The 25,948-nt window shown below is 37.1% G+C and overlaps 2 protein-coding genes and 2 long non-coding RNA genes across 4 annotated transcripts; 2 read left to right on the top strand and 2 right to left on the bottom strand.

The window, feature by feature from the left end:
* The first annotated feature begins 5,844 nt into the window (after window positions 1-5,844).
* LOC116210332 (aspartyl protease family protein At5g10770-like) lies at window positions 5,845-7,710 on the top strand. Its single transcript, XM_031544198.1, has 2 exons — window positions 5,845-6,114; window positions 6,223-7,710. The coding sequence occupies exons 1-2, from the start codon at window positions 5,940-5,942 to the stop codon at window positions 7,410-7,412; spliced, it is 1,365 nt and encodes a 454-aa protein (XP_031400058.1). The 5' UTR covers window positions 5,845-5,939; the 3' UTR covers window positions 7,413-7,710.
* Window positions 7,711-16,847: 9,137 nt separating this feature from the next.
* Window positions 16,848-17,669, top strand: LOC116211973. The gene is made up of 2 exons (XR_004157790.1): window positions 16,848-17,042; window positions 17,192-17,669. It is a non-coding gene; the product is annotated as an uncharacterized LOC116211973 (long non-coding RNA).
* A 1,466-nt stretch (window positions 17,670-19,135) lies between these two features.
* On the bottom strand, window positions 19,136-19,756 carry LOC116211972. Its single transcript, XR_004157789.1, has 2 exons — window positions 19,497-19,756; window positions 19,136-19,353 (listed from the first exon to the last, which is right to left on the bottom strand). It is a non-coding gene; the product is annotated as an uncharacterized LOC116211972 (long non-coding RNA).
* A 676-nt stretch (window positions 19,757-20,432) lies between these two features.
* On the bottom strand, window positions 20,433-24,587 carry LOC116211971 (ABC transporter G family member 21). The gene is made up of 6 exons (XM_031546530.1): window positions 24,161-24,587; window positions 23,205-23,545; window positions 22,509-22,969; window positions 21,907-22,101; window positions 21,636-21,811; window positions 20,433-21,547 (listed from the first exon to the last, which is right to left on the bottom strand). The coding sequence occupies exons 1-6, from the start codon at window positions 24,371-24,373 to the stop codon at window positions 20,906-20,908; spliced, it is 2,028 nt and encodes a 675-aa protein (XP_031402390.1). The 5' UTR covers window positions 24,374-24,587; the 3' UTR covers window positions 20,433-20,905.
* Between the last annotated feature and the right edge of the window lie 1,361 nt (window positions 24,588-25,948).

Genomic DNA, 25,948 nt, shown 5'->3' with positions numbered 1-25,948 from the left:
GATGGCCAATCAATGCTTTGGTAATGAGGCACCTGAAGTTTTGGAGTAGGATGAGGAGGATGATGACATTCATCCTCAACAATCCACTCGCATAGGAGCTAGTACTGTGTACTATGGAATTGCAGGTCAAGTAAGGTTAAGGAAGAAATCGCTTGCTGTGAAACCAAAGAAGAAGAAGGATAATGGTAATGAGAAGAAGTGTGCTAACAAGAAGAAGAAGATTATTGAGGAGAATGAGTCTATTAGGCGGAGGCCAAGTTACAAGAGCAGGGATAGATTTGAGGTTACAGCATATGCTGAATGAGCTCAGATGGAGATTATCATGATGTAGGACCAGCATTTTTTTAAGGTCCACCAACAAATGCAACTGCTCCAGTTCAAGAAGAAGAAGAGAAGTTATCTGATTGATATGAGATTTTAGAATTGGAGTCATTAGTTGTTCAAGTGGAATACAAAGATAGTTGGAAATTGTACTTAGAAAAACCCGATATTAGATGTGAGTGACCCTATAGAAAAGAAGTACACTTTCATATTAGATATGCAGAAGGTTAGTTTAACGATACCATGTCCTTATTTTGCTTGTTTTGGTTTGTTTTATTCTTAGTACAAATGCAGGTGCACTAACACGTAGTTCTTGCAACCATGCCACCTCTGTTGGGGCTGGATTTAGCAATGCACGACGTGTGTGAAGGTGCACTACACAGATTCTGCTGCAGGTATATGGGCTAACATAACCAAGAAATAGAGGCTTCCAGGCTTGAAGAAAGCCTTCTGGAGATGTGTCAAGGCAACAACCCTAGCAAGGTTCACTCAGTGCATGGCTCAGGTGAGGTTTATGAATCCAGTAGTTGCAGACTATCTTAGGAATATTGAAGCTCATTGGTGGAGCAGGCATGCCTTTGACACCACTTGCAAGAATGATGCACTCACAAGCATCATGTGTGAACAGTTCAACAAAAAAATGTTGAAGTGGAGGGGCAAACCTATTATAACACTGACAGAAAGGGTGAGAGAATATATCACAAAGAAGATGGTGAAATGGCAGATGCTATATGCCACGCACAAAGGATTCCTCTGGCCCAAGGCTTAGGCAAGATTGGATTAATATAGAGAAAGATGTCGAGGTTGGGTTCCATTGTCGTGTGGGGATCCTCATACGACACTATTTGAGGTAACATGCTCTCATTCACTAAATGTGTAATTGACTTGAGAAACCACACATGTTCTTGTCGACTGTGGAACTTAACAATGGCACCTTGCAAACATGCCATTGCTACCATGAAATACAACAGTCAAAGACTTGAGGAACATGTGGACCATAGGTATAGGAAAAAGATCACTAAGAGAGCTTACGCTCCTTTCATAAATCCTACAGCTGGCCAAGGATATTGGGATATGACTCATTATGACCCTATCAAACCTCCACAGATTAGGAAACCACTAAGTAGACCTTCTAAGAAGAGGAAAAAGGCCATAGAGGAATAGGTAAACCCTAAGAAGTTGAAAAGAGGTTGAATTCTCCTAAATGTTCCAAGTATGGACAGACTTGGCATACCAAAAGAAGATGCACTGGATAGCCAGCACCAGCTATAGGTACCTTTGGTGTAGGGTCATCGAGGAGTATGAAAGTAGAACAAATGGACATCAGTACTGACTTTACTCCAGCTTAGCCATTACAGCCATGTGAAGAACAAGCATCACAAGTACTTTTCCTTTCTTTTTGTAGAATTCATAATATGTATGTCTAATTGAAAAACATTGGATTCTATTTCATTAATTTTTCATATGCACAAACTACTGAGATGACCTCTCAACCAGGCCCCCTTCTTACACTACAGTGATAGCAGAGACCATGGGAGATGCCAGTTCTAGAAATGCTGCAAGATTTGCAACTTATTTCCATCCAATGAGGCATTCTCATCCTCACCTTCTTTAGTAAATTGAACCTGGAAGAAGCTGATTGTGATACTTTTTGTGCACTTGATCAATAGCATATCAAGTTGTTGTTGTAGTTGTATTAGGTTGAACGTGATACTTTTTGGGGTAAAATTTAGGTTTGAGCTATCTGTGTAAGCAGAAGATAGCAGTATATGTGATGGTGGATAACTCTCTAGTGCCAAACATATTACTATGTCAAAGTAATTTTAACTCCCTTTTGTAAAGGTACTTTGACAAAATATCGTGTGCTCTCTTTGTGAACCTTTAGGAACTTGTTAATGTATCTGTTTTGGTAATGTTAAGTTATTTTACAAAGTTGAAGGTAATACAATGGCCAGACATAGCTTTGTCGTGCCTAAAAACAATAGAAGGACCAATTTGATGTAATGTTACCTCAATGTTGTCACCCAGAGAACATGCTCCTTATGGTCCATATTGATGTAACGTCAAATCTAAACCTGCCAAACTTACCAATTTAGCATAAATATAAGAAGGGGTAATTTGATGAAACATTTCACAAAACTTATGTAACAATAACCCCTCATTCAATGACATGACCACCTTTAGCTAATGAAATGGCTTTGATGACCTAAGTGATGTCATCAAGGACTAATTTGATGTAATCTGATGACCTATTTGATGCAAAATGCTAAAGTAAGGGGACGCAACTGACGTAACAATGATCACATTGATGTAATTTTGATTTCTGAGGGATTAATTAATATAATAAGGACTAAATTGATGTAACTTGACAGAGTCAATGACCAAACTGATGCAAAAAATAAGTCAGCGACGAAAATGATGCAACCGTCCAAAGTAAGGAACCAAATTGCCTATTAACTCGAAGACATTTGATGTGTCTTTTTGTATTTTAAAAATTGCAAATAGTTTCGTTATATTGGAGACTATTATAACCATTTCTATAGATCATCGAATTTTACTATAATTATTTTTAATCAACTTATCATTTATCTTATTTATTTATTTTTGGGAGAAATTTATCTTATATATTTTATGTTTTATCAGAACCAGACCGGGTGTTAAACTCGTCAAGGTATGGGCTCAGGTGTTCGATGGGTCGGACGGCACATTTAATTAAAAATATATAATACATAATTATTATAAAAAAGCATGATGAATAAAATAAATACACAATAATTTAAATAACTATTCTTAATTAATAAAAGAAAATTTTCACCCAAGCCCTTCTCTTCTTTATTACTGTGTAAATCACATTTATGCTTCTCGTTGAGTGTTGAAAAAAATTAATTTTAACACAAACAAACAAAAAGTGGCTCTAGCATAAATGGTGATGGCTTGACGGAGAGAGGAATCTAAAGTCTTGTGTTCGAGTTCCTTCCCACGCATTTCATTTTTCTTAATAAAAAGGAACCCATAGAGCCGGTCCGGTTCGTTTGGATTTGGTGAGTTCACATTAAAACTGGCCAGTTCCATGGGTTGGTCGGCCCAAAAAGCAAATTGGGTCCTCAAGCAAAACCAAACTAGAGAAGTTGTCGGTTCTTGATCAAACCGATTCGACCGGCCGGTCCAATCCGATTCTAATAACATTGCATACTTTATATTAACATTCATATTAAGGGGAAAACGGAGGGGGAAGAAAAAAGATAAAGGGCAAGCCTGGCGGTTTGAACTCTGGTCTTGACCTTGATGGGCCAAACTTCTTCCGCTTCATCAATGCCAAAGTGATGCAAGCGCCTCTCTTTTAAGGTATTTATTTGGCAATAAACGACACGTGTCCACCTCAGGAAATGGAGGGACCCATTTTATATGTTTTCCTAAGGACATGCCCGGCAGAATAAAAGTTACCTCAAATAATTTATTGGATATATATAATATTAAGAAATTATTATTCTTTTATACCCGCTTATTTATAAATAATTATCATATATTAAAAACAATATTAGACTCTCTCGTATGGATCAAATGAAAAACAATTACTTGTAATTCAAAAAATGTGTATAATCAGTATACTTCCTTATGAAAGAGACAGTGTAGAGGAAGAAATATGTGTCTATGAATGAAAATTTGTAAAAAAAAAGGTATAAGGCATGCGTATAACTCTTTAAAAAAATAAAATAGATAGAGAGAATAAAATAAAATGCATGGTAAATCAAATCCTATATTCATAAAAGAAAAAATAGGAAATTTTGTAAACCATATGGGCAAAAAACATGATACTTTACTTGTGATCGCTAAGTAGTTCGCTTCTATAGGTGACATTATTTTTATATATAGTACTTGTAAAAAAACAAAGGAAACAACCTGCATGTAATAAATGAAGATAAAAAAAGCAATAAATATTTTTTTTATAAATAACTGGTCTGATTATAATGATCTAATCATTTGACTTGACAAGTTAATCGGGTTACACTACTACCTTGTCAGGTCAGGTTTAAAGACATTGGATAAAAAATGAAAATTAAAACAAAGAAGAAAAGATATCTAGGAGAGGAAAATAGTCTTGCCACCTAAACTTTGAAAAAAAAATTGCAGCATTTATATCCTAATTTGTACATCTAATACTTTTAATATGGAAATTCTTTTGAATTTTCTAAATAAAAGTTTGGGGAATTTTCTTTTTTGTAAATAAGTTGTCCAACTATATGATTGGTTATTTGGCATGAAGGATCGATCGAATTACCTAACACTTTATTTGGGCCGCATGAAAAAAAAATTCTATAGTGATTGAGGGAAAAAAAAGGACAAAAGTTTGTGCTACATATGGGCGAAAAATGTAACATTACATTTGCTAATGAATGCTAGAGGTTTGCTTCCATAGATTTGCTTCCATAAGTTTGCTTCTAACCATAGTGTTTGGATCAATTGACCTAACTGATCAATCGAGTTACACCTTTACCCTAGCTGCCAGGATTTAAAGACATTGGACAAAAGAAGGAAAAATAAAAGAAAGACACTTGGAAGAGGGCAAATGTTCCCTACTCGTGACCTAAAATTTGGAAAGAAAATATTGCGTGTATATATGGTACTTCTAATACGAAATCTCTTCTAATTTTTCAAAATAAAAATTGGGGGAACATATTTCTTTGAAAATAAGTGGTCTTACGATTAGATCATTTGGCCTAACGGGTAGACTAGATTACCTAATACCTTGTTCTGGTCGAATTTGAAATAATGAAAAAGGGGGAAATTTCAAAGAAACTTACAAAGTTTTAAAAAGCATATATTTTTGTAGAAGTAAGTGATTCACTATAATGGTCGGATCATCTGTCCTAACAAATTGATCGGATTACGTGATATCTTTTCGGACTGGATTTGAAAACTTTTAAAAAAAGAGAAATTAAGCAAAAGTTTGAAAATTTAAAATAAATAAAAAGAGAGTGGGGAAAAGCTCCTCACTCACAAGGGTCCCTTAATTTAAAAAGTTAAAATTTAACTAAGTATATTTTTTTAGAAGTAAGTGATCCAACTATAATGATTGGATTTTCTGTCCTAAGAAATTAATCGGATTACGTGATATCTTTTCGGGTCGAATTTGAAAACATGAAAAAAAAAGGGAAATTAAGAAGTTTGAAAATTTTAAAGTTAAAAAGAAAAAAAAAAGAAAAAAGAGAGTGAGTGGCGGAAAGCTCCCTGGACACTTTAAGGGTCCAAGATGGGACCTTTATCGCTATCTATCTATATATGTATATATATTGTTTTTGCTGGAACACCATCTATATATATATTTATATATATAACTAATGTCATCCATTGTAATCTAACGTAATATGTGGTGCAAAAACCAAAACGAACGATAATGTCTCTATATCTTAAGTACTCCACCAAGTAAAATCTAAAACGAAAATCGGTTGGAATCTATGATCAGAAGACTTGGAGTCTATGGTCTTTGGCCTGATAGGACCACCACGTCGTTTCAGTTCCTTATTTATTCCGAATTTCTCTTGCCCGCTTAATTAGCACTTGCTCAATAAACAATATTAACTCGACCCGTGCAAGCTGTAGCTTTATCTTGTGAAGCCATGGCCATGCTCTCAGTCTTCTTCTCTCTCCTCTTTATCCTCTTCTTCTCTTACCAACCATTGATAAAGCTGTGTGTTTCAGGAGGTAAATTGGTACAGGATACTCAGTTCCAGCACGTTCATTCGTTGGACTCTCTCTTGCCTATGCCTACTTGTCAGAGTACAACTCGCCCAGGTGATTCCCGAATTAGTCAGGCCAATTGAACACTCACCAACAAAAGCTTTTAGATATTTCCAAGCTAGGAAGTCTCAACTCCTAATAACTCCCATGCTTTCCTTGCAGGTATTGGACGAAAATATGGAGCGGCGCTTATTCCCTCGCGCGGACCTTGCTCTCCATTCCCCTGGGGGCGAGATCTATCCCGAGGTCACTCCATCGGCAAATCACTGGCTGGGACAAACCCCCAGAAGAAACCTACGAGGGGTGGACGGGGAGGCTCCCAGGTACCCATTATGCGTGACGGCTATCAGTACCTGGTCCAAGTCAGGATTGGAAATCCGCCACACCCTCTGACCCTGATCATGGATACAGGCAGCGGCATAACTTGGACACAGTGCATACCCTGCCCTCACGACGTTCTTTGCCAATACTATAACCAAACCAATCCCTTCTTCAAGACCACAGGGTCCTCCACGTTTTCCTTCAAACCAAACCTTCACCCGTACAATATCAAATACTTCGACGGGTCACAATCCAGAGGACCCATGGCACAGGACACCCTCATCATCGGCTCCCCCCAAGCCTACCATATCCCAAACTTCACCTTTGGTTGTGGCCAATACAGCGAAGGATATTTTGGTACGGCGGATGGTATTTTTGGCCTTGGAGCTGAAGGGGAAAACGCCTTCCTTTCACAGACTTCATCAACTTTGGGACAAACTCTCTGTTTTTGTATCCCACCCACGAGTAGTTCCATCGGTCACCTTTTCCTTGGAGATGATGCACGGACAAATTGCCAGACTGAAGGTTCGAGTTCCACCCTTCTCATCAACGACAAAAAATATATTGTCAACCTCTATGGCATCACAGTCGGAAGTCAAACAATAAATATTGCAAACTTAGATCCATCTTATCCTAATCAGACGCTAATTGACTCTGGAACTGCCATAACCCGACTCCCACGACTGGTCTACCAGAAACTTCGGTCCGCGTTCCGGGAATACATGTCCAAGTACCCCGTTATTGCATCATCTCATGATGATGATATAATGGACACATGCTACAACCTGAAGGATTACACAACTGTGGCCCTACCAAAGATTGTTCTGCACTTTGATCGGGCGAATGTTACTCTAGATCCTGCAGGAGTCGTCTCACTGGAGAGCAAATCCCGTATTTGCCTGGCTTTTGCTGAAAACAAGTTCCCCGACCATGAGTTTAACATAATGGGCAGCGTGCAGATGAGGAAACTCAACGTGCTTTTTGACGTAAACGCCAGAAAGGTTCGCTTTGGCAGAGGCAGTTGTGGCTAGACGTTGAGGGCTTGGTAGCATAAGATTTGCCGAGCATGTCTTTAATGGTGAAGTCGGAGGTTCAAAAAGAAGATCAGAAGAACGATAGTCATCTTCTCTATAATTTTTTTTTTTTTTATCGACATACTTCGTGTTTCTTCCTTTGGGGATAAGTATCGATCATCTTGTTTAAGAAAATTCTATTGTAATCATCAAAAGTGGTGGTATAATGCAATCAAGTATTTTATTAGAAGTTCAAGTAAATAAAATTGCCTCGAAATGCATGCAATGAAGTAAAGACTCTTAGAAATCCATGTAATTTACTTCAATTGTCAGTAATTTATTAGGATCTGAGTGATTTAATCTTATCTAATTTCTTGATACATGTACCTCACTCGAACGATGGCTTAGCAAGAATGCCCATATTTAGACACATTGAAAACTGATATGGTCATACTAAGGAGACGTATATCGATTTCGTGACAAGTGATAATCAATCTGGTTTACCCACGCAGCAATGACCTTTTTTTCCTTTTTGCTAGAGTTAAATCAATCTATATATATATATATATATATGAAAACAAATCACAAGCTCGATTATCACCCCGTCATATCATCAAAAATAACAAATGGAGCTCTCTCGTTTTGCCACGTCATCACTTATGAATTAAGAAAAAAAATTCATTAATTATGCAGTATAATATATTGATTATATGCATATAACACAATAGAATATATACAAATGAACAAAATATGCAGTTGATTATATACTTTACGTATACATTACGCAACGAAATATATACATTGTACACACAAGGCATGTAATTTACCATATAATATATATGATGATTTCCACGAAATCCTTATTTATCACCATGAGATAAGATATGATATATTATCTTTGTGTGGTATATGGGGAAGCAAAGGTAGAGCATATATATATATATATATATAGAAATGTGTGTGCGAGCACGCGTGTTTTTATAGGGAAAGCAAAGGGAAGCAAAATCGGACTTGACAGGACTTCTCAAACCTCTGTTTTTTTCCTCCTCCAAAATTTTCATTTTCTTGGTTGAAATTTGATTTACTAAATTAAATTTTTAATGCGAATTTAAAATTAACTGTTTCGATATTGATTGTTTTGACAGGGTCTATGTTTCAATTTCATTATAGGTGCCGCTTAACTAATTATAAAATTTTTCTGATTCCTATACCTTGAATATTTCTTTTATTCCTATTTAATATTTTAATGGATTCATGAAGTTGAAGTTCATTAGTTTTATTTTATATAAACGACCCAATATATTGATTTTATACTCATTATATATATTGATTTTATTCTCGCATGACTATATTGAACTTATATACATTATATAGTGTATATATATGCATGTACATCTACATCATATACTTTAAGTCGTCCGTATATATAGCAAAAAAGTTACGACATATATGCATATATTCTTATGGCATTATGTGTATATTGTTATAAAATTTTAAATATTGTATTTCCTTTTATTAAATATAGAACGTATGTACTATTATAAAATTTTAAATAGTATGTTTGCTTTCATTAAATTTAAATTCTTTCTTCTCAGTTGACTATATATATTTCTTTAATGTTGATGCTCGAATTCTATGAGAAACAATAATTCATATATTTTCAAATGACGGTTGTCTCTCCTATTTCTTCCATTTATTGTTTGGAGCACCCCAACTTTCGCTAAAGATTCAAGTGGCAAAGTGTCCCCCGGTAGATTCTAGCTCATAATGAGATGACTTCCTTACATAAGAATAACTTTATACAAAATAGTGTTCAGTTCTCCTTTTTATATTTCATTAGGGGTTTTGAGTCGTTTAGGAATTTTACCAAAATATCAATTATTTTAGGGTATTAATTATTTTCTATATTTTACTTGAAATAATTAATTTTCTAAAAAAAATTATATATATTAATGTTTATTTTCTTTATAATAATATTTATTATATAAGGATAAATGCCTTGTAGATTTTTTTACCTTTTCTTCCTACATTTATTTTACCTTTTTAATTTCATAATTTTATGGATATCATAAAAACTAACATTCCATATTTTAAGGAAGCTAAAATAGGGAAGATATTTTTTCTTGAATTTTTTTTTGGTGGACAACTGAAAAAAAGTCAGCCGTTTGTTCACTGGACCCGCCATTCACGACAACGTTCATTATCTTTAAATTTTGCCGACCCTTATTGCAACAATCTAGTTTCCTTTCCATAATCTTTGTTGCCGTTTAATAAATTCGTGTCCCGCCATGCTGTGTTCGTCCAATTCCGATTTTCACCCAACAACCACTGGCTGTCATAAGCACGTAGGAGCATGGCCGGACAGAAACCGTTCGTGAAATTTAATCATAATATGATCAAATTAATTCGTTTGATTCACTTGATTGTGTATTGTTTCATTTGGTTGTAATTCGCCAATGAAAACCTAAGTCCGTCTATCTTTTCTGCGGTAATGATGGAAGCCATGGCCGACGATGGTGTTTCAGAAGAATAACTAAATTTTTAATCTGAGTGTACGAATAAGACCGATTTAATGATGAACTGCCTTGTATTAAATCGATTTTCTTGAAAAGCCGTTTGTTTCAATAGAGTCGGGTCGGATTTGTCGTGGTACGAGTAGGAGAGGTTAAAGAGTAGGGTAGTAATTGTGACACATTTCGGTGTCTAAATGCGACACATCATCATTCCGACATATTTAATTGTTTTGAAATGTGACCTGATGATATTGTAACGAGATTAAAAATCGCAGGTCAAAATGTAAGTTTTAATACTTCAAGAATGGGACATTATTTAATATCCCGTGCTAAAATTTCTCAAAGTACATTAGTTGTTTTCGTTTCCATTAGGCATTAGTTCTCGAAAAAATTTCATCAATTCTAATCATTTTAATTTTTATATATCCATATTTTCTGTATAGCGTATATATAATCCTGAAACACTCCCAATTATCATATAATAACGATTAGAGATACTATAAATTAGTTGTTCAGATTTCTGTGTGTTGAATATATCTAATCTCACTTGAAAACCTCAATTATTCTTATTTTTATTTTGGTTTACATGTAATTAGACGTTCTAAGACTTTTGGTTTATATATATATATACACATACATACATACAAAACCAACGACAAAGAGTCCTATTTATGAATATTCAAAGCACTTGAACATTTTGACGATCGCTAGCAGTAAAATAACCGATATCTGCTTCAATTAATTGGGGTGGTTCGCACTTAGAAACGGAGACCGAATAGAACGGAGTTCAAAGATGAATGAAAAATTTGAACTTTTGTTTGGTTTGCCTCGGAATGGGAATTTTTTCCATTTGTAACTATTTATATAATGATTAAAAAAATAATTAAAATGAGATCGTGTGAATTAATCGTAACTATGGCAGTTATCATTTGGGAAGTAGTTGAGGTTTTCAAGCAATTGCTTTTGGATTTTAAGAAATTTTCATTCCTGCCTACAATTTCCTGGGTGTGGGTGGGGTATCTATCTGATTCCCTATTTTGGGGGAGATTGATTACTGTATACGGATTAATCGGAAACGAAATTTCGCGCGATAAATAAAAACAATCCGAATGGATGATTCCGATTCATGAGATTTTTCACACCAAAACAAACGACCCTAGTGCTTTACAATGTTTAATTAATCTCATTTACTCCTCCAGTAGATCGGATGGTTCAAGTGCATACAATATTGTAATTTGGCACATGCTATGGCCTCCGATCTTCAAGGAATCATAAAATTGAACTGTTATGATATTTTTGCTTAATTTAAGATATAGATAATAATAACGAAAGGATAGGATGCTAAAAAAAAAAAAGGTGACTTTTGGATGATTCTACTCGCCTATAACCGTCTATACAACCACCAAACTATTGAGTCATACTTCGACAGTTCCCACAAGAAAAAAAAATGAGACGATCCCAATATTCTCGACCATTCAAACATGAATACTCATAATGGTTCGCTGACATCCCTTCACACACAAATCAAATGTTTTCATTATCATCCATACTTTTTCTAACATACATGTCCAGCTATTCTGTGTCAAAAAATGCCCCAAAGCAGTAAAATGGCTCCTCGCATGAATGGGGAAAGGACTATGCCTGATAGTTCGAACAAGAAGAAGAGAAAATTGCTTCCTCTGTGGAGTCCAACGCTATTATGAAAGAGGATGGGATTGTCTAAGGTAATTCAACCAAGAGGAAGAGAAAAGTGTCGTGCTCAGTAGCATCATCCAAAAGTACTGATAACCCCACAATGAATATTGGAGACACTGTCCTCAGCCATTCGACCAAGAGGAAGAGAAAAATGTTGTGCTCTCTCGAGTCTGAAGATATCGGTAATAGAAAGAATGGCAGCATCATCAATACAGCCCTAAATGTGGATCTCCGCTTTGCACTTCAATTGCTTCGTCTTCCTCTCTACCAAACATTATGGGTGGGGTGAATTCATTACTTCAACAAAAACTTATATAAACCTGATCAAATTATGTGTTACTTATAGTTGTTCTTCTCTGATGTTTTCCACCTATTTATTAAATTTGTTCTTATACCTTTCCTTCTAACGTTTAACTACACTCTTTTTTTCTTTTTCTTTTTTTGATTCCTTTACAATGAGAACATAAAAAAAACTTTGGATAAAAAGGGATGTATCCCAATAAATTCATTGAAGGCATTTGATAGAAGTTGGACTATAAAGGTAACAGTATTACAAAGAGAAACTTTAGAGGAATATCAAAACTTTGGTATGTTTGGTTTTAAAATTAAGTAGAGTTGAATTTTGATTTTAATTGGTTTGTAATGATTGTGTTGTTGAATTATGAGAAAAAATGTGAAAAAAATAATGAATAGTTGAGTGAATTTATTATTAAAAATTGAATTGAATGGTTAAAAAAACTAAAGAAAATGGGAAAAGTAATAATTGTATTGTTAATTTTTATTGTGTAGTAAGTAGAGTTAAAGTTAAAGTTAAAATTTTAAAAACATAACTCACAAACCAAACATAGTATTTTAAAAGATTTGGGAACCATCCAAAAAATTATGTTAATTGATTCTAAGGTGCATTTATTGTTTTATTATTATTATTATTATTATTGCTGTTGCTGTTGTTGTTTATATGTATTTTGATCAATAAATATACAGGGGAAAAAATTCACTGAATTCCTTTTTTTCAATGAATGGTGTGATAGTGCAAGCCATATTATTCAAGCATGATCTATGTAGGGATAAGACCTATTTTGTATCTAATGGAATGGTCAAGCAAGTAAACAGCGCATATGCTAATGCGCATCATGACATTAAGCTTGTCTTGACCACAAAACCCCGAATTGAAAAGCCAACGCCCTATACGGCGTGATACTATCAACTAGTATCATTTTGTTCCATTCTCAAATATGCACTCCCACACCGTGAAAAATGATGTCGTAGATAATATCTGTGTGCTTCGTTTAGTATTAACATCTTCTGATTCCATGGCATAAGAATAGTTAATTAAATATATTTATGTACACATTGGTTGTCGCATTTAGATGCAATTGGATTGGTCGTCAAATTTGAGGAGCTCTCTGATTCTACAAGAGGAGGCCCAACCGAAGTATTATACAGGCAGAATTTCACCATAATAGATTCAGAGTAAATATACATGTACCTTCCATTCTTTTGCCATTTTTTAATTATATTGTAGTATATTATAATATACTTTATCATATCATATTATATTATATTCTAAGTTATATATCATATCATATCATATTTTAAGTTATACATGATGGCAGTTTATATATATATATGTATATGTAATATATAATATATAAATTTTTAAACAACTTATTACTATTACGCTTTTTGCACTTATAGAGATTTACTAAATATATATATATATATATAACATTATATATATTATATATGGGTATAGAATATTGATATAATATACTTATAAATATACATACATATTACTCAATAATATTAACATTGTTTGCAGGTGCAACTCCCTCATTTTTACCTTCTGGGTGACATGGCCTAACATGAAGGACAACAATTGGCACATATAGCTTCTACACAACCAATCATAGCGATTTCAAAGGCCAAAGTATCAGACATCTGACGGTTCAAACATTATCAATTACTTGCACTATAATTTCATATTTTACATAATTTATCACATTCTGCTAATTAAAGGTTGTTCAGTATGCATAATTAGGTTGTCTTTCTTTCTATACATTGTCGATAACAACGTTTCATATAATGCTGAGGTCGAAGATTTGAGATTGAGGTAACTTTTATGTTTTATTTGTTTTTCCTTTTAATTCAATTGCTACGAAACAGTGATAGGAAATAGAGCCAATTGGAGGAATTGTTTAACATTACTCAACTAATAAAACCAATTGAATCATAGGATAAGCAAAAATGGTGGTGATATGGACAAAAACCTAAGGCCTGCAAGGAATGTCAACCATGAGAAGATAAAAGTGTATGATCTGATGGAGCGTAACTTCTTTGAGTTTTAGGTATAAAATGCATAATATTAATCCATTAAATGTTTCTGGTACAATTATGTTTTTATCATATTTCACTAATATTCTAATTAGATAAATTTGTATGCAGAATTTATATTGCTGCATTACAGCAACGATTATTGACATTGCTAATGGAAATGACCATGGTATAATGTATGTAAAAGAAAAGTCAACATCTGTCGCAGAACGTTTGAACTGTGGAAATGACAATGTTCAATACTTTCTAGGTAAGAAACTTAAATAAATGCATTTCTATTTTACACCAAGACACGTGGATCAATTGACTTATGTTACTACAACAAATATCTAGGTGCATGTTGAAAGTTGTTGATGATGATAGTAGCCGACAAGCATTCATAACTATGTTTGATATAGCTGAAAAGATTATTGGTCTTCCAATTGAAACCCTCATTTCATTCATAAAAGTGTAAGCTAACTTTTTCAGTAAATATAGTAGTAGCAGTAGAAGATTACTTAATTGCACATCATTTTCAAGTAAGCATTTTGGTCTTCAATTATGGTTTGAAATATATGTTATTAATTCCCTTCATAACTGTTGAAAAATAAGTTAGGATGAAAACAACATTCCTTACCATGAAGATGTGGTAAAGTTGAAAGAAAAGACGTGCACATTTACAATAAAAGTGGATAAGGCAAGCAACAAAAATCGTGCATTTGGTAGGATTATCGCTCATGATGTATCTGACGATATCTAAAGCATTACTGAGGGAAATAATAATGAAGTAGATGAATATGTATATTTCTAATAGATTATACACCTTTGAACCTAATTTAGTTAGTAATCTTTCAAGTACCGCGCTGTTACTTTTCGGTACAAATCTGCGTAACACATTCTACTATATTTATTTATCTTAAAGAATTTAAAGGAAACATAAAGTGACATATGATGTATCAATATCACTGTTATCAGAACCGTCCGGACCGGCCGGTTCGACCGGTCGATCCGAAAACCAGACCTATGACCGGTCCGGTTCTCATAAAAATTGGAAATGCACACAAAAATCAGTAAATCCAAAAAAATTGGCCGGTTGTTTTATAAACCCATCGAACCCATTTGGCCGGTTGGATGGGTTCATAATTTTTTAAAAATGAAGGATCTAAAGGTAAATCTGAAAAAAAAAAACTCAAAAGGCCAAATGAAATTATGAAACCCTAGTCTTTATTTTCATGGCACCGTGGGAGGTCCAGAGCTCGGGGCCGCTGAGATCGAGGAAGAGGGTGAAGGGACGCGGAGAATTGCCACCGGGGCGGATCTTGGCGAGGTACTGGAGGCTGGAGGCGTCTTTGGTGACTGGGAGGAGAAATGTGTTCGACAAGGAGACGGTTTGACCGTGGAACTGGTGGATCAGAGAAACAATGAAGAAGAAAAAGAAGCAGCAGCAGCTGGAGGAGATAAGAAGAAAGGAAGAAGATGTGTATGGTCTAATCCAATCAATCATAATCGGAAGAGAACTGTAAATCAGTGGGAGAGAATGAAGAAGAAAAAGAAGAAGCAGCTGCGTGAGAGAGAGAGATGAGGAGCTGTCACAAATTAGAAGGGAAAAAAGATAAAAATCAACAAGCTCTCGTTCCCAGCACATGTGAATCCCTGACAATTACAGTCACATAGAAGATTATTAGTACAAAAGTAGATTTTGAAGCAAACCAAGCCACTAATGTTTCCAAGGAGGGCAAAGGCCTGAAAGTGAAAATCAACCCAAAACATCTTTGATTTCATTTCGACTAACCGGATGTTAACTAGATTGATTTCGAAATTATATACTTCGAAATTTTCCTTGCTAGACTAATAAGAAAAAAGGCTATGAAGGAAGGAAGTTTGGACACAGTGAGAGATGATGAGGAAATTTTCTTAAAATAATAAATATTTATTTATTTTATAATTAAATATGCGGTCTGACCCATCGAATCCCCGGTTAAACCTATAAATTCATGAATTCATACCTCGATCGGTTCGATGTCTGATCCGGTTATGATAACGCTGATCAATATAGTAAAGCACTCAGTCAACCTACTCAAATGATGCTGTTATATTCTTAACATATGGACCAGAAATTTCTACATATACGCCACCTGTGATGCGCGTGGTTTCCTCACTAGTATCCTTAAATATATAACAATAATTAATAATAACCATACAGTTAAGGACACAATTGTAATTTTCTCTCAATAAGTACCCATTTTCCTTTATTCTCTCCCACTCTTCCCTCCCCTTCTCTCCCTCTCTCCTCCTACACGTTCTTCCATCCATTTCAATTGTTTTTTTTCTTAATTACAAAGATTTTTTTTTGGCTCTCTTTTGCTCTTAATTTTAATATTTTATATATATAATAAAATTTCGAAAGAAAAATTATATTGGGTCCAAGATCTTCTCAGATTTACTACATTAATGTTTGGACATTATTTAGAAGTAATTTTTTATTTCTCCACTGCCTATTTTATGTCATTTCCGTGCATAGCACAGATCATCCTTGTGTGTGTGTGTGTGTGTATATATATCCTCTCTGCGGTAAATTGGACTGCAAGGACCAAGTCAAAATTCGATCATCCTAATAATTGATTGAGCTGGCCTTTTCATGATAGAGAGTGACAGAAGAAAGACTAGCGAAGTCTTGCTTTTCTGGCTCCATTCAAATAGGCCAAAAGTAATGTCGATTTTAGTTGGACTCGCCGGTTGGTTTCTCTTGGAATAATAGTCTATCTCACAATTTTGAAAATTCTAATGCCGCGATATTTGGAAATTAAATAATGGGAAGACTTATTCAACTTGCCCCATATTTGGGTTTTAAAGCAAGACAATGACCAAAGATGGAATATGCACGTTTACATATAGTTCTTGGAAACTGCAGATAGGTACAAATATAACTCGCTCGAATATATAGAGGCATCTCCATAGAAATCAAGAGATCAGAAACCATTCAAGAACCAAAAATCATAATCAAAACATATGGTGATCCGCTTCAAGCTTCTTCCTATTATCTTCATTTTTTGTGTTCTATTGGCCTCAGACTATCAGTTCTCTCTGCAATGCATGGCCGCCCGGACACTTAAGAACCATCTGCCTGGTACATATGTTCATTTACTGATCTAGCAATTCGAGATTGTGGGTGATTTCTAGTTACACAGTAATGCCATTAAATTTTCAACTATTTATCCACATTCGGTTTCTTTCATCCATTCCGATAATTTATGGGAACCATTCTACACATTGCAGATGATCACAGCAGTAAAGGTCAGGTAGGGGGAAGCCACCCCAGAAGTGATGGCTCCAAGGGCCAAAGTTCGCCTTCCCCACCTTCAAAAGGTACGCTAGGGAGAAGCCCCTCCCAAGCTGCTTGTGGGAGAACTTCCCGGGGTTATGTTCCATGCACATTGGACCCCAATCACGTACGCAATTACAGACCCGTAAAGTGTGCTACGTTCAACCGTGATTGTCACTGAAAAATAAAAGCGGAAAACAACGACAATAAGAGGATTACAAATTTCTAGCAATTTCACTTTGGCGTCCAATTATATCTAACTATGTACTTTGGTGACTCATTTCGTGTATGGATGTGAATATCCATGATATTTGAGACGGATGCATTGAAATCGACAGTCTTCACATGAATTAGCTGTAATGAAGTTGTGAAGTTTGAACTATTGGATCCCAAAGTATACAAGGAGTAATGTTCATATTGTTGCGTCGGCAATGATCTTCTCCTATCATCATCAGTTTTATTCAGCTTGATTTTGACAAATCCCTCTAAATTCGTTTTCACTTAGCAAATAATAATAATAATAATAATAATTTCGCCACAAGTTGGATACACCAATTGATGAGAGCCACCTGGCTTCATGAACATACATAACCGCGGGATGGTGCTAAATCAATTGCCTCCTTCAACAGGGAAAATTCAGTGACGTATTGCAGTTGTTGAGTCTGAGATCAATAGGTGGAGGTGGCGTGTTTGTTGTGGTGGTGTTAGCGGCGGTCGTGCGGCAGAGCCACTGCGGAGGTCGGTGGAGCCTAGTTCTTGCCCGGGGGAGAGAGAGACACCTTGGGCAGTGGGCGCAGACTGCCATTAACACCACCACAGCCATACCACCTCCACCAATCGAGTCTCAGACAAATAGGCATTCATTACTGTATTTTATTGCATTCCTTTTTTTTTTGTCTACAGCCAATATGATCATCCGCTTGTGCTTGAAAATGAAGGCTCTGCTGCTTCTAACTGATCTTCCCGAATTTTGTACTGGCCTTGTAGACTTCTTTTAGTCCATCAATAATATGAGATCGCAAATCTGGATCAGATTTGATATTGCGCTTAATTTGTGAAAATCGTGTTAGAGAAAGCATTATTTTAATTTCCAAACTTTGCTCTGGAATCTCGACCCTCAATTGCTCGAAGCAGTAGCCAAGGCCATCTCCATGTGGTGCCTGCGCCAGATTCTCAGGCCTTCCTCATGGCGGCAGTTCTTTTCTACGAAAAGCTGCAGATAGTTGTAAACAAATCATCTTTTACTGAATCCGTCCACGGAGAGCTCATCAAGCTACCTTATTTTTGGACACTGAGCTCTCCCCAAGTTGCCAATTCAAACTTACACCGACCTCAGTCTTCATATCGAGATATCCATTGTATTTCATCTCTGATTAACCCATCTGAATTACCATCGAGAAAGAAGAACGATGATAAACTCCAGGACAACCATCACACTACTGCCCCTCTCAATCTATTCAAGAAATGTGACTGGAGTTACGGGGTATGTGTCCAGTAGCCCGGTTGTTCTGCCTGTCTGACAATTAATTAACAGTTGCTGCAATCCCAATGAATACAAAGACAGGGCCTAACCAGTGATCAACTTGATCTGGAGCAGGTGAAGGTTACTTGGGGCCCAACAGGAGTCATTTCGAAAGACCGACTCTCAAGTCCTTTTTTTTTTTGGTTTTTACTCCAAACAAGCTTGACGATGACTGGGCCAATTTGGCAGTACACAGCAGAGGAAACTTCACATGCTATCAACGGTAAAATGGGAAGGGTCGAGCTGCGGCTTATCTTATCGTATCGGTAAGGAGAAAATAGATTACAAGGACAATGTTTTAGGTACAGGGTACAATGTTTAATGCTATGCCTTTTTGTCTTTTTCTTTTACCTTTTTTTCCTTTTTTGGATAAGTGTTGGTGCTAATATGGAAGACAACCTTTATTTCAATAAGCCATACATGCCAAGCTCCAAAACAGCTATATTACATGAATACGAGCAAGCAATCTGACAGCAGCACATCAGACTTCTAAAACATAAAGCGGACAGAACTTAGCGCTTCATAGATTATCTTCATCACTTATGATTCCAGAATTACGAGTTGCTAATGCTTCGCTGCTTTTCCTCCCTTCCGCTGATTTCATTATCGAAACAACATCTGTCAGGTAAGTTGGTCTTAAGAGAACACATGTATGTAAATCAACAAAAAAAGTAATAGAAAATAATTGAACTAGTCATATATACAGATACACAGATGTGAACTATGTATGTGCTCACCTTCTTCTTTGGTTCTTGAGGCTTCGGAGCAGCCTTCTTAGGGGCTGCTTTGGAAGAGCTCTTGGTTCCACCATCGCTGGCCTTGGCAGCAGGCTCTTTCTTGGCCTGTCCAAACAGCTGAGACCCGACTGATTTTTCAGCCTTCGATGATGCCATTCTTCTTTGTGAAAATCTAATCGAACTCCTCCATGACAATCCTCTTTTAACTTATCTGCGTACTACAAGTATATTGCTTCCCCATTTATACAACCAGCACACTCGAATAGGTGAGGCCTTGCACAGATGCAAGTAGGAGAAGGAATTCGAATCGGTGGTTATAAACAAATCCACCAAGGAGATGTTCTGCTTTAAAAAGGATCGGGGAATAACTGATCTTCTCCAGTATTTTGGCATCGGATACTTGCTTAGCTTCCCCCTCCATTCCCCCCCTGATATTTCTTCCATCTGATGGAAGCATAATATATAATGTTATTCTCCATTATTTTTCTCCTGCCTATTGAACTCAAGTAGCTGTGTACAAAAGCCATCGTGATCTCTCAGTCAATGCTGATTCTCTGTACTTGACAGATTTTTCGCTTCTTCTAAATTGACAGTTCATCCCATAGGAGTCAATTTGATGCACCAAGTCGTACTGTTCCATAGATTCTTTTTCAACAATACGGCCAATTACCCGGTAGGATAGCTATTATGCAGAAACGGAAGTGTGGTCTAAGCAGTAGTACGATTGCACTTTCAACATTCTCACGATTTAGATAAATTTCGGTTACGACTTGCACTTGTTCTCTTCAAATACATAAATGAATTGCTTCTTTGGAGAAATCTGAGAGATCCTTTATATAGATTATCGAGACCAGCTAACTGCTGCACGAGGACTAACATCAAAAGGTACAGATTGGCTTCTCCGGAGAAATCTGAGAGATTCTTTATATAGAAAGATTATCGAGACCAGCTAACCACTGCACGAGGACTAACATCAAAAGGTTCAGATAGGAAAAACTATTTAATTCGATAGCAAATAAGATCATTTTTAGAATTGAGCATTCTCCTATAACATTGAAAAATAATACACTAAGCTACAGAATTTTCATTTAGCTTCTCAATCCAATATATAATTTCCCATTTGCCTACATAAATGATCATCAATATCATCAATAATCACTATGCTTGTCAGATCTCATAACTTCTGATCTAATCCAATTAAGTTTCTTTAGCGAATCAAGAATCGAACACTTCTGGAAACCTATCTATAATCAGATCTCCTGTACTTTTGGAGTTGCCATACCCAGAAAAGCTGACGTCTTACTTTCCTTCTGGTATGTCCGCATCGCCCATGGGCATGCAGAAAGCCTCGAAAATGTCTCCAATCGATCAATGAACTCGCGAGCCTATCATCAAGAGGCTTGATGTGGCTATCTCAATCTCAGGGAAATATAAGCCAAGGCCCTATAACCGATCAACATAACACCCAAAGCAGCAACATCCCACCACTTATCATCAAGTCCCAAGGACTTAATGGAAGGAAAATCCAGGACCCTGCAGTGAGCCCCATTTCCACACTCGTAAAATTCGTTCTTTGAGTACTGGACCCCGACGAGGAGCTTATAGCAGTAATGGCTGAAAGAAATGTATTTCAGCCATGCGATAAATCTCGGGATCTGCTGTATGTAGTAACCACCCGCAAGCAGAAATACAAGCATTGTGACAGAGGCTAAAGTCGTCCCCTGCTTGACATCCATCAGGATCGCCCCGAGGGCGAGCCCGAGGCCCTGAGAAACGAGCACATTGAAAAGGACGATGAGAAGGGTGAGGGCAAACGTGACCATAGAGGGCCTCAGGCCACCCATCCAGTAAGTGACGGTCACAAAGATTGTCGGGAGGACGAGTTCCATGGGGAGGTCCCCAGCAGTCCGGGCGAAGAAGTAGGATGAGAGGCGGTACATTCCCGATGACATTTCCTTTGTTAGCATCGGGCGCTCGAGGGGGAATGCTAAGGTCGCATTGAATAAAGGAAAAAAGCCCCAGAAGATTGAGAAGAAGAAGAGAAGTCCCACCTGTTCACAAGATCATACAATAAGTCACTGGACTGGATAATCATGTGTTCGAGAAAATATGTCCTGCTTGTTTCTGCAGATTCCCTACCTGATCTTGTATGTTTGAGGGGTTGGATTTCCACCACAATAGCCCTGACAGAATAGATACTGACATGACCTGGAATATCCTCAATCCCGAGTACGATTCGTGCTTCCTCTCTCGTAAACCTCTGCTCAGCAGCACCTTGAACTGCTGCCACCAAGAAGTTGTCCACTGGTCCTCACCTTCAGCAAGGACCACAGACCGTCAGCACATTAACATCAAAATCTAGAATGTTGTCACATGTTACCTAAGACATAATCAGGAAGCTTTCACTTACGTTTGGATGACGAAATTCTCAATCCGTGTAGAGCATAGTTTCCAGAATTCTGGTGGATTTCAACCTTTAACAACGGGTACTGATGCTTCTTGTACGCAGAGATGAGGTTCTGTTTGATCGAGTTCTGATCGTCATGGCGGTCCACTCCGCTATGCAATTCAAACTGATTACCTGGCTTCAAGTCCGGTTTTATCCCTACAATATAACAAACATCAGAAACCAAACCTTTAAACCATACTAGACATGCGCAACTAAAGATGACGACTGATCATTAATTGATGTTATAGTTGGAAAAACTTTTAGGATTAATTACTGCCTCGCATCGGGCCCTCGGATGTTGCAGGACAAAGTCCAGCAAGTTGCATATGATTTCCCTTACGAGAAAGTTATTGCAAAATAGTTAGTTGTCTCTTTGTCACAAGCATACTGAGGAAACCAAATGAGGTTGTCTTGGAAAACAACTCAAAACTAGAAATGACAGTGATACTTGACAATAAAAACCACACAAATTGGATCAAAATCCTCTGTTTTTTTTTCCACTTTTTGATCAATTGTTTGACTAATTCAATTTGATTTGAGTAATGCGAGATCATTTTTCTTACCATTGGCAAGGTCCAATAGGAAATCGGCGGGGTTCACAAAATTGAACCCAGGAACACACCCAAGCGATCTGAAATACTCCATCACCCGGCTCGCACTGCCACTGTAGATAGGACAGCCCTCAGACAGCACCAGCACCTTATCAAACATCATATACAGGCGGCTTGACGGCTGGTGGATCGTGGTGACCACAGTCCTTCCGCCTCGAGCCAGGCTATAGAGGGTCGCCACAATCCGCTGAGCCGTGGCAGAATCGAGCCCTGAGGTAGGCTCATCCAGCAATAGGAGGCTTGGGTTCACAAGCATCTCCTGCCCGATGCTGACTCGCTTCCTCTCGCCACCCGAGATGCCGCGGAGAACTGGCCCACCCACTACGTTGTGGCGGCACCTCATGAGCCCAAGCTCCGTGATCACAAGCTCAACCTGCTGAACCTTTTCCTCTCTTGTCAACTCTTTCGGCAGCCTTGACAAATTTATGGCAAAGAAATGAGGTCAGGACACATAAATGGAAGTAACGATTAAATTGGAGGGTTAAATGCACGTTATTCTCAACGAAGGATCTCATCTAACGTTCGAGAGCAAATATTCGTATTGAATGGAATGCAACCGCCGTATAAAATGTTCAATTTTTATATGTCAAAAAATTTCCATCTTGGTTCATTATGCGATCAATAAACTCAAAGCTTCATAGCTACAACCTTAGCAGGGCGGCGTATGTTAGCATCTCGAGGACAGTCAGGTGAGGGTACAAGATGTCATCCTGTGAAACAAAGCCAGTTCGGCGTTTCACGGAGCTGGAGAAGGGCTGGCCATTATAAGTTATAGTGCCAGAGATCTTTCCTGGTAAGCGGCTAGCGAGTGCAGACAGCAGAGTGGTCTTGCCACTGCCAGAGGGCCCCAGCATTGCCAGCAGCTCTCCAGGTCGGGCCATACCCGTCACACCATTTAGAACCGTGCGAGTTTGTTTTGGAGCGTGCGAGGGGAAACAGCAGCTGGTCTTGTTTCCACGTAATTTGATATTGTATCCGACGTCCTCAAACTGTGACAGACCAACCGATTTTTAATTTTGACATAGACATAGTTAAAGATGAATGTATAGCAAGATAGAAAACATGCTTGAAGACATCAAAAGAAACGGGACATTAAGGACTAATTTATCTTTTAACCCTTTTGGCTTAAAGGCATTATCCGTTTATTTTTACCAAAGAAAAGGATAAAATTATGATCAAAATTTGTTACGAAAAATAAAGAAGTACCATAAAAAGTAAAACAGTTAACATGTCAGGGATAGTTTTCTTTTCCAAAGAGTATTTCCTTTCGGTACATGCAATTCTCGTAGTCAATTTTTAGAACACATACGTGCTCAGAATTCGAATTGTTATTCTCTGTATCTTTGATTACACATGCCATAGACAACGAATTTCAGAGCTGCAAAATCTGAAGAACGCAATCCCAACTGTAACACCCTCTCTTTTTCTAACATGAAACTCGCGTACTACGTATCTTGCGCTCGTAGTACAAATATGTACGGTAATTTGACATATTTCTCTCTCTTGCATATCAGATCCTCTCGCCAAATTGGCTAACCAGACCGAACAACTGGCGTGCGTAGGATAAGCAAAGATATACATATAAACGTTGTTACATACGTTACCTTAAGAGTTACAGCGAACAACGACCTTTGGACAGTGGAGAATCTAACCGGAGAGAGGGGTTTATCATCTAAGAACAGATCCTCAAGACACGGACTCACATTCCGCGAGGACGATGCCGGCTCCACATGAAGCGGGCCGTTCTCATTCCAGTTTGCAGAGACTCGGCTGGGGGTGGCAACCCGGCCACCAGTCTCTTGCTCAGGGGGCGTCATCTATATCACAGAGTAACAGCTCTGACAATTAAAGGAGAGGGACAAAGGGTTATGGAGGAAGAACAAGAAGAGACAAGAAATGGCTGAATCCTCGGAGGGGTAACGGGATAGGTCGAGAGAGATCACATGCAGAAACTGGTCATGTGACCCTTTATAAAGTGATGGATGAAAGATGAAGAAGTAGGAGAAGGCACGAGAATAAGCAGAAGCCTCTGTGCTATTTATTCATGATTTATACACATGAAACCTTAGCAACACCCCCAATAGTGACAAATTTACTCCTCTTTTAAGGCAGCCACCTTTACGAGGAGCAACCCACCACCAAGACATCGGTGCTCCGTTTGGTTTCGCAGATAAAATCACAAAAATTTTAACTTTAATTTTAATTCAATACACTACACAACAAAAATATACATTTTCCAAGTTAAAAATTTTAACTTTAACTTTAACTCAACACACTACATAATTATTTATCATTTTTCACAATTAAAATCAAAATTACTTTAACTTTGAAATCAAATGCACCACGGAAGTCGATCAACCGGTGCTAACTTAACAGCATGCATTCTCGCATGTCCGAGTGTATACGGTAAGGCAACTAACCCAAGTCTTAACCATGCTTCCACCAGACCTCTGCAGTGGTCAATTTATTATATGTTCTGCTCTTTCTGCCACTAAATGGCATTTCTACTAAAGCTTAATATTTTTTTGGGTAATAAATTATGTTTTCGGTAATAAAAGCTTAATATTTTTTTTATTTTTTTATGTAAAAGTTAATTACGGAAGAACTAATCAGTCAACGATGGTGAGTTTGGGAAACTTGAGATAGGCACATGCACGTAAAGCAGAATAATTTTGATTTTTCCTTCTCTACCCAACTGGAAATATATGGATTGATTTCCAAAGTAAAGGAAACCCAACCAATAGCTTTTTACTCGTGACTCGACAAAAAGATAGACGTAATTCTGATGACAAATTCCCCTAATAGCTTTTGCACTAACGAGTTACGTGTTAACAACGCACTTGTTGTTACTCCTGGTATCCGACCTTTTTTCCAACGATACATATATAGTTATATCTTCCTTGGTGCATGTCTATGCCCTTGTCATGTCTACACATCGATGTCCATGTATTTGCAAGGCTCTCTCCGATGAACTTAAATCTTGTTTGGACCTAAAAGTTCACTAGTTGATAAGTAAATATCAATCTCCTCAATTTTTCCAATTACGAGATGTTCTCAGTTTATTAGCTGGGGACTACTACATGTCCAAGCAAACCCATCGATGCAGTTGAAGTGCAGCAATTAATAACAGAATATGCATGTTGAGTTGCACCCGGCGGTTCTCTTCCATTCTTTACATGTAATGTATCATAAACTACGAATTTCTAATGTCATAAAAGTTTCCGGAAAATTACAACTGATTAATCACTTACTATTCGCCTATATTCGATGTTGGAGCGTTCAGCACGTAGTGTAGCTAGTAGTGACTTTTTGTGGTAAAAATATATTTCTTTTTGGTTTTAGAGTAAAGTACTTTTCTCAGATGATATTTGCTTGTTGGGTGGCGTGGCACA

Source organism: Punica granatum, chromosome 6 (genome assembly GCF_007655135.1).
Source record: "Punica granatum isolate Tunisia-2019 chromosome 6, ASM765513v2, whole genome shotgun sequence".
In the NCBI taxonomy this organism is placed as follows: domain Eukaryota; kingdom Viridiplantae; phylum Streptophyta; class Magnoliopsida; order Myrtales; family Lythraceae; genus Punica; species Punica granatum.
The sequence above is the reverse complement of the archived record's forward strand: the minus strand, read 5'-3'. Positions and strand labels throughout refer to the sequence as shown.

Bases quoted from the DNA above. Each gene is read 5' to 3' on its own strand.
- LOC116211971 (XM_031546530.1), bottom strand. From the start codon at position 24,373: ATGACGCCCCCTGAGCAAGAGACTGGTGGCCGGGTTGCCACCCCCAGC. The intron at 22,970-23,204 runs GTTGTAGCTATG...AAATTTGTCAAG, and splicing joins ACATACGCCGCCCTGCTAAG to GCTGCCGAAAGAGTTGACAA. The intron at 21,812-21,906 runs GTAAGTGAAAGC...TCCTTGCTGAAG, and splicing joins GAGAATTTCGTCATCCAAAC to GTGAGGACCAGTGGACAACT.
- LOC116210332 (XM_031544198.1), top strand. From the start codon at position 5,940: ATGGCCATGCTCTCAGTCTTCTTCTCTCTCCTCTTTATCCTCTTCTTC. The intron at 6,115-6,222 runs GTGATTCCCGAA...CTTTCCTTGCAG, and splicing joins TCAGAGTACAACTCGCCCAG to GTATTGGACGAAAATATGGA.